We start from the raw sequence: 8,858 nt of genomic DNA on the forward strand, positions 1-8,858 counted from the left end.
TATTTTCGCCATTTCAAGCCTAATTTAACTACGGACTTCCAAATAATTTTTCGGACACACTCCTAAGTCCAAAATCACCACACAAATCTATTGAAATCATCAAAACTCTATTCCGTGGTCGTTTACACATAAGTCATCATCCGGTCAACCTTTTCAACTTAAGTTTTCATCCTTGAGACTAAGTGGGCGTTTGGACATAAGAAATGTAAAATTCCAAATAAAAGGTGAAAAAAATTCAAGTGAAAATGGTATTTGAAAATTAGAGTTGTGTTTGGACTTGAATATAATTTTGGGTTGTTTTTGAAGTTTTGTGAGTGATATGAGTAAATTTTTGAAAAATAGCCTTTTGGAGTTTTTCAAATTTTTGAAAAATTTCAAAATTATTCTTCAATTGAAATTTGAAAATTTTATGGCCAAACATTGATTTCGAAAAAAGTAAAAATTTTTCCGGAAAAAAATGGGTTTGTTTAATGTCCAAACGGGCTCTAAGTGTCTCAGTTCATTCCGAAACCTCACCGGACCCGACCCAATTATCCCGGCAAGTCACATAATAGCTGTAAATTATAAATTGAGCAATAAATAGGGGGACGAGGCTGTAATACTCAAAACGACCTGCCGGGTCGTTATAGTGGCGCTCACAAAGGTGGTTAACTCAGACTATTCAGGAGACTTGAGGTAGTGCTTTATAGCGTTTGCAGACTCTCGAGTACCCTTCCTATCCTTATTTACTGTTTATTGTACCAATTCTTTGCGGACTTTGTATTTAGTACTCTTAGTGGCTCATGTACTTGTGACACAAATCTTGGGGATAGTTTTAGACAACATTGGGTTGTAGCCTTATTATGTATTTATGAGATTTCGTTCTTCATCTTTATTATAATACTGTTAATTGTTAAACTTGCTTTGCTTATTGTTGCTAAATATTGGCTTAGACGCCATCACGATCCCAATACTAAATTTTGGGTGAATATAATGCTGTTAATTGTTAAACTTGCTTTGCTTATCGTGACACTAGGAGACTTCTGGGTGAATAATTTATTTAAGATTAAATTTTAATTAATTTTGAAATACTAAATTTTAGGTACATAATTCAAATAAAAAATATTTAATAATTAAATTTTTATAAATTTATACGTCCTAAATAATAAATATTAAAAAAATAATTAAATAACTATTCTAATTTAAATTTAAAAAGGTTAAAAAAAAGGGAACACATTTCGCACGGGGCTTTCAAACTTAGCATTGAAACATCTATAGATAGGGGTTTAGGCGTGTTTAGGGTTTAAGGCAGTAACATTCTAACAAAGGCGCACTTTTGCAACCTCTGTTTGCCTGTTTTCTCTTTTTCCAGAGAAGAGAATATGATGGACCCTAACAAAGGGAAGAAACAGAAAGTGGATGAAGAAAATAGCAACATCATTTATAGTGAGGTCGTTACTTCCATTGACAAATTGCAAGAAATACAAGACGAGCTTGAGAAGGTAAAATAATCCCTTTCTTTCCAAAGTTTATCCTTTTTCTTTTGAGGAACAGAAGGGACATCTTTTTTACCCCAATTGTGTTTAAAATCCAAGATCTTTATGTTTTCCAGTAGAGAAATTGGTGGTAATTTCCAATTTTACATTTTTTAAAGCACATTGTATATGGAATTTTGTGTGTGTGTGTGCGCGCGCAACCTTATTTATATGCTGTATGTGTGTGTGTGTGTGTGTGTGTGTGTGCTACATAAGGTCGAGAACTACATAAGCTACTTTAGGGAATAACTTCGAGTTTAGGTTCGCATAATTATGTTTTGAGTTGCAACATGTAAAGATAGTCCTCATTTAATTATCACAAAAAAAGGATTGTCTTCATTAATTTTTGTAATATTGGTATGTTGTCGTTTTATTTATTTATTGGATGGGGTGTGAGCCGTCGCATGTTTACATGATAGGTGATCCTTGACTTTGTTTTTATGGTGAAAGAAAGGCCAAAATTTGAGTTCTAAGATGCACCCAAGATTGTGACCTAGTGGTCAATGAAGTGGATGAAAACCTTGGAGGCTAGAGAGCTAAAGAATATTAGGTGCTTTCTTCCCACTAACCTAAGCTTGGGTGGGCAGAGTTACCCAGTAACTGAGCTTGGTGGGAGGCAACAAGTATCCGATTGAATAGCTGAGATGCTTGCAAGTTGGCCCAAACACCAGCCTTAGTTACTGAAAAAAGAAAAAGAAAAAATTTGATGCTAAGTTTGATGAGAATAACTTGGTTTGCATCTGTGGATTCCAGTTTATATTTCTGTTTTCTTCTCCTTTTGAGTTAAGTTGCATTATTCTACAACAACAAACCCAGTGTAATCCCACAGGTGGGGTCTGGGGTAGTGTGTACGTAAACCTTACCCCTACCTCATGAAAGTAGAGAAACTGCTTCTGGTAGACCCTCTATCCAAGAAAGATTAAGTTGCATTATTCTAATATTTCATTTTGTCGGTTGACAAGAGTTAGGAGAATTTATTGGAGGAAAAGTCTAGTAATTCATCTTTCATCCGTCAAAGTTCAATCTGCGAAACACCGTTGGAGATATTTCTAAAACCACCACCAGTCTAAACATAAATAATGAAAAGAACATAAAGAGCTGGGACAGTTTCTATATTGGTGGCACTCATAGATCTACCTTTATACGCAAGATGACCAAGAAAATATTTGTGTAATAGCTGAGAACCTTGGCGCCTAAGCTTCCCTTTCTTTGCATGCATGTGGTGGTATCTATAGCATATAAGTCGATTCCACGGTTTTTTGGAACATCATTACAAGTACACGAATACTAGCTGTTTTGCGTTTTGTTATGCTTCTCTTTCAGTTGGAATAGATGCAGATATTCTCATTAGTGCTATTCCTCTTTATCAGTAGTTCTCTTATGCCTTGGCAGACTTGCCTAGTAATTAGTTGAAGCCGTGAATTGTACATGTTGCATTTCAATGATAAAGGGGAAACCTTAATTATATTCTATTGGGATATAGGTATACGAGCTTTTGCTACTGCGTTCACTACAAAAGCTGGCTATCAGGGTATAAACTAATTTAGGTGAAACAAAAATAAAGTTTTGTTAGTTTTAAAAATGTAACTTAGAGTTGATTGCTAGATTTCATTTGTCGCTTTGGTCTTATATTTTAACAAATGAGCATTCTAATTTTGCTACCAGATCAATGAGGAAGCAAGTGATAAAGTATTGAAAGTGGAACAGGAGTACAGTGAGATCCGCAAGCCTGTCTATGATAAACGAAACTACATCATTAAAGCTATCCCGGACTTTTGGTTAACTGCTGTTGGTGATCCTATCCTGATAACTCCCTCTCTCTATGTTGGTGAAATTCTGAAGTTCTTGTCACCCAATTGACTTGTTTCATTACTTGCAGTTTTTGGCTCATCCTGTCCTAGGTAGGCTTCTAAATGAAGAAGACCTAAAGGTTGGTTCTAATTTGTTGCTTATAAAACTATGGAACTAGGTTATTGCCAAATCTACTGCTGTTTATTTGGCCAAGTTTTATCGATGTTGAATTATTACTTTTAATAAGTCAATGCTGAATTAGCATGAGGCTCTGTTGTACACTAAAATTTTGAATTATCATTTCAATACTTCTATTTTGAGTTCTGCATCTGAAAATGTAACTGCCTTATCCCATGTAGATCTTCAAGTTTCTAAGTTCTATTGAAGTTGAAGACTCTAAAGATGTGAAGTCAGGCTACTTGATAACCTTTGTAAGTTCGCTCCTGCACATGAAATTAATGTACATCGGTATATGTTGCATTTTTTTGGGAAATTCAGAATGATGATCTCCTCTTTTTAACAGAACTTCAATGCGAATCCTTATTTTGGAAATAAAAAGCTCTCAAAGACCTATACCTTCCTTGAAGATGGACCCACAACGATTTCTGGTACGACAATAAAATGGGAAAAAGGCATGGTGAGTTTCCATTTCGCAGCTTGAGATGTGACACATTCTGTACGTTCCTTACTTCGTCATATTAATGATGTTGGTTGACTCTTTGAAGGGCATTCCTAATGTAGTTGCACATAAGAAGAAAGGAAAAAAGCGATCTCGTGATAAGGAAAGGTGAGTTATGTATATGATATGAATTTAATCATATTTGGCTATTTATTGATTTTATGTTAAGACTCAACTTAATTCTCTGATATATTGTCGGAAACCTTGGTTTGCCTAATGTCTGATAGCAGGCTTGCTCATATCAAACTTTGTTGATGATAACTTCAGGGGTCCTTTGGCTCACATACTAGTTATAATGGGATATAATGCATGGATTGTTTATCGGGAATCAATAATGAAATGATTGTTATGCAATTATTAATAATGAGGAGATTGTTATACATAAATTACTCACTTTGAAAGAGCATTTTTTTCTCTAAATAGTTTAATCTCTGTATGTATCACTAATATATGTATTCTTGTTCTACATTCTATCCCGCATGTAATAATACATAGATTCACACATAACTAAATGCAGGTATTATTTAATACCGCTAACCAATCACTAAATTGGTTATGCGGCGATTAATTTTTTCTTATGCAGCCAACCGAACACTGTATTATCTTATGCGAGATTTTATGCTAGGATTAGTTATTCTAAACCATCAACCTAATGAGCCCTCAGTGTTTGTCAATGCACATTATTACTTATGCAGCGTGTAGTTGGTCCATTGTAGTGACTTTCGAATAGCGTACCCCAATTGTTGTAGACAACATCGGTAACTGGAATGTTTTGCTTCATTATTGCTGGTTTTTGGTTAATGGTGAGACTGAGCTTGGTCATCATAACGAGAACAGAAGCTGATATTCATTAGAAATCATGCCGGTAATTATTGCTTAATTCAGCTATAAAGTGACTGTAGCAGTACTGTGTGCGCACTGGCCTTATTTTCTGTAGTCTCCACTCTGGACTTCCTGATAAACATTGTGATATGATAGTTCTGGTCATCCTTGCTCAGTTGCTTTCCCTCTTGGGGTTTCTATCAGCTTTTTTACATGGTTCAGTGAAGTCACTCAAAAAGATGAGGATGAGGCCCTAGAGATTCAGGATGAGGTATATATTTTATATCTTTTGCGGATTACTTCTTGGTGTTTTTTCGTCCAATTTTCCATTTTATTTTGGGTGGTGGGGGTGGTGGGGGGTAGGGTTGATGGTGCAGTGAGCCACTGAGGTAAAATCTTTACTGAAATTTTTCATTTTGACACTGTCGCTTTTGCAGGTTGCTGACATAATTAAGGATGACTTGTGGCCGAACCCGCTCAGTTATTTTGAGAATGTTAGTACCACTTGAGCTTCTTATTTTCTGTAATCAAAATTTAGTCATGAAATGTGTTTATTGCCTTTGATAACATCATTTATACATTATTATGCCACAGGACCCTGATGAAGAAAATTTTGATAGTGATGAGGTAAAGATACATCACTGTTTCTTAAATGTGGTATCTGTATCATGGATAAGTACATGACTACTAGTTTTCTGTGACTGTAACATGTGTTTCTCTTTGAGCTTACATTATTTAAGAATATCTCGTTTCCTTATTTCCTCTTGGATTATATCGTCAAAGAAGTTGGCTCGCCTTTGTTGTAAATAATATCGAATATTCTTCCTAAGCTGTTGATCAGCTTCATAAGAAGGTACTTCCCAAGGTCAAAATCGTAGTAAGTATTAAAGGGTAATGGAGGTCAGAAGAAAACTGTGGAGTTGAGTGGAGCTTGAGGTCATAACTACGTTATCCTAAAATTCAAGTGTTTAATTTTGGTTGGGGATTTTATGTTGCATAGTAAACTGTTGAATAAGCTTGCTGAAATATTGGCATTAGATTGAGCGCTTACTAAGTGTTCTATAACTCCTAGCTTAAGCACATTTTGGGGGAAAACTGTTTGCCAAATATAACTTTATCCTTTCCTTTCTCTCCCCGCTAACTATGTCAATTCAATAGCATGATAGCGTACTCTCTACATAGAGGCATTTTGAGAATTTTCAAGTATTTTCCTCATTTTATTTGTCTTCAATAGAAACATAATCCATGGAGGCTCTAAAATCTTAAGATCTGCAACCTCCTACATCTTTGTTGTGGTGGGTTCTCTCTTTCCTTTTGATGCTCATGCTACATTTTCTAGATTATTGCGAGCAATTTTCAGCTTGGGTTCTGAGCCTCACAAGATTCATTTACCATGGTTTCCAACAAAATTTTACTAGTCTTATATCAAGTCAAAAGTAATGAAGGGGGGCCCGAAAAACATAAAACACCAAAGGTTGAAAGGGTAGGAATTCCTGCGAGTTTTTTTGGTTGACGTTTCAAAAGACATCTTGCCTTCTGCAATAATGAGGCTGCCAACATGACTTTACTGGTCTTCCACTAATAAATGTGCCTTTGTTTCTTGTTTTTTTTGGGGGCAAAATGCGGTTGATTTCTAGTCCAGAGGGTTAGAATGCACCCGTAGAATATCATAAATAAAGAAAAGAGTAGGTATAAGTTTTGGCCAGGGGAAGGGAAGGTGTAATTGTTAGTTTTAAAAAGACCAGATTATCTACCTTCTACCGCTGAATCTTTATTTCATCAGAGACTCTGCATCCTTATTTTGTTCTTGGGCCCTAGATATGTCTCTCTTGGAAACTACAGGTTGTTTTGTTTGGGGTTAAGGATTTGTAGTAGGACTATTCAGTCTTGTTACCTTCTTTGATTAGGATATAAAAGCAGAGGGAATACTAATACTATCCTGCTGAAATGTGCATTGTAGATTCTCGTGAATGGGGCGCGAATGTTGAATACTTTCCTACTGTTGATTATACCAGGGGAAGAACTGAATGAGAGTGATTAATATCATAACACTGTATAACTAGCTTCATAAGTCTTTTTGAAGATAATTTTCTGTGGATTTACTGCTTGAATGCTAATGCAGGGAAAGGACAGTGACAGCTCTGAAGACGAAGAGGATGAGTTTAGTGATGTGTCTTATTGAAGATAGTTTAATCATCAGAGTTTTGGTATCGGTAAAGAGGCTCTTAATATTGCAAAAGAACAGAATAACTGTGGTGACTAACCCCCCCCCCCCCCCCGGTTTTTCTTCTTAAAAGGTTAGTTACCTTTGGTTATAATCTACGGAAAAGGGTTATATTTACCCCTTTACTTTTAAAAATTGTTAGTATGTGCCCTTCGTTTGAGTATTCAACTATATATCACCCCACATTTGGCTGGTCCTCTCATCTGGAAAGTAGTGAAATCAACTCCATCGGACTCAATAAGATTAAAGTTGCGCAAAATCTCATGACACCTATCCAAGAAAATCATGGGCATTAATCGCGGGATCACCATCAATTGTGGAGGATCCAACTTCCGAAACCGATCCATTCTCTTCTGCTCATCAACAGACATAGCGGGCAATGGGCATGACCTCAGCCCTAACTGCATATATGTAATCCCACATTAATACTTTTTAACAAAATTGTGTTAAAAGTTACGGACCAATGAATTAAAAGGACACGTGGAAGCCATATACATATTTTTATATACCCGATTCTTTTAGCCAAACCCAGACCCTTATTCGGATCTTTCCCCTCCTTTGTTTTCATCTCCTTTGTTCAGCCAAGAAGACGTCCCATTACACAATTTACTTTCCGGCAGATAGCACATAAACAACACGGCAAGCTACAGAATACACGCAGAAATTTACATTACGAAATCAACATTCCAGCCGAAAGATACAATAAACTTCAGCAGAGCAAAGATATTTTCATTTTGTTCAAGTGCAATAAACTTTACCATCAATTAACTCATTACTAAGATTAGAGCTTTATTGATGTTACACGGGGCAAAAGTCATACCCATGCAGGAATAGAACACTAACACTTATATCAAAGCGATACAAGAAATGGGTTGAAAACAAATGCTAACAAAAAAACAAAATCAATCGGTCAAAAAGCAACTTCATTCAAGGAAGATTTGGGACTAGACATTAAACAAGCACGAAATCAAAACCTATAGTCACATGCTTAGGCACTTGCTCTCAGCCCCCACTCCCCAATCACAGTACTCTCTGTCTCTTTGCTATGTTATCTTTGTTTCTGATTTCCATCTTTCTTCCCTCCTTCATTATCTCCTCAAAGTTTCTCTAATTTTTAGTTGTTTCCTAGATCATTTGAAGTTTAGTCACATGCTTCTTCAACACTCTCAAGTTATAGTCGACGCAGGAACTAATAAAGTGGGCATGTGACTCGCTCTTCATAGGAATCATGGTGTTGAGTTATGTGTTTTGATGATTAACAAGTGTGTGCAATGAACTTATGCTAAGAACCAAGTTCTCATAGTAATTGCTGAAGGTCCTTACAAGGTAGTAACTTTTTCTGCCAAAGTTACAGTCCGATATTTATGGAAGGAATTCTTAATGCGATAAGGGACGTTGCCTAAAGATATTTTCAGATAGGAGTCACGAAGTATGAGGAGTCCTTATGATCTCAGGACTTATAAGTGGATTAGAGTTTGACTTTGTCTAGGACTCCCAAAGATCTTGGAGCTGTGACGGCTTAAATACTTTGCCTAAGGACTGTTGAATATTACTTTTTAGAGATATCACAAGAAGCATAGCATTTCCAGTTCAGAATACACTTGAAGTTGCTGACCAAGACTGTTCGTAGAGTTAGTTCATTATCTAGTTGAGTCAGTCAGGTTTATGTCTATTAGGGGATTGAGTTGTATTCATGTTTTCATTCAAACAATATTAGTTGGATTATTATCTGAGTTTGTAAGTTAGAGTAACTTGTAGTCATCATACAATAAGTAGAAGTAGTTGAAGTGTGGAGGAGTATTAGGTTACAAGAGTTAAAATCTGCGTA

The 8,858-nt window shown here is 36.0% G+C and overlaps 1 protein-coding gene across 4 annotated transcripts; it reads left to right on the forward strand.

The window, feature by feature from the left end:
- Positions 1 to 1,250: 1,250 nt before the first annotated feature.
- Positions 1,251 to 7,165, forward strand: LOC107758986 (NAP1-related protein 2). Of its 4 annotated transcripts, none has more exons than XM_075239642.1 (10): positions 1,251 to 1,481; positions 3,180 to 3,302; positions 3,394 to 3,444; positions 3,665 to 3,736; positions 3,829 to 3,942; positions 4,031 to 4,092; positions 4,963 to 5,077; positions 5,244 to 5,300; positions 5,401 to 5,433; positions 6,767 to 6,884. In XM_075239642.1, the coding sequence occupies exons 1-10, from the start codon at positions 1,362 to 1,364 to the stop codon at positions 6,845 to 6,847; spliced, it is 828 nt and encodes a 275-aa protein (XP_075095743.1). In that variant the 5' UTR covers positions 1,251 to 1,361; the 3' UTR covers positions 6,848 to 6,884. The 4 variants fall into 4 exon arrangements, with proteins under 4 accessions (XP_075095743.1, XP_016432329.1, XP_075095744.1 ...); XM_016576843.2 differs by lacking the exon at positions 6,767 to 6,884 and adding an exon at positions 6,929 to 7,165 and having other exon boundaries at positions 1,255 to 1,481; XM_075239643.1 differs by having other exon boundaries at positions 1,257 to 1,481; positions 5,011 to 5,077; positions 6,767 to 6,877.
- The last annotated feature ends 1,693 nt before the right edge of the window (positions 7,166 to 8,858 follow it).

This window comes from Nicotiana tabacum, chromosome 19, assembly GCF_000715075.1.
Source record: "Nicotiana tabacum cultivar K326 chromosome 19, ASM71507v2, whole genome shotgun sequence".
Lineage (NCBI taxonomy): Eukaryota > Viridiplantae > Streptophyta > Magnoliopsida > Solanales > Solanaceae > Nicotiana > Nicotiana tabacum.

Excerpts from the sequence above, each read along its gene's own strand:
- LOC107758986 (XM_075239642.1), top strand. The coding sequence starts at position 1,362 with ATGATGGACCCTAACAAAGGGAAGAAACAGAAAGTGGATGAAGAAAAT. Across the intron at positions 1,482-3,179 it reads TACAAGACGAGCTTGAGAAG|ATCAATGAGGAAGCAAGTGA; the intron begins GTAAAATAATCC and ends TTTTGCTACCAG. Across the intron at positions 3,943-4,030 it reads TAAAATGGGAAAAAGGCATG|GGCATTCCTAATGTAGTTGC; the intron begins GTGAGTTTCCAT and ends GACTCTTTGAAG.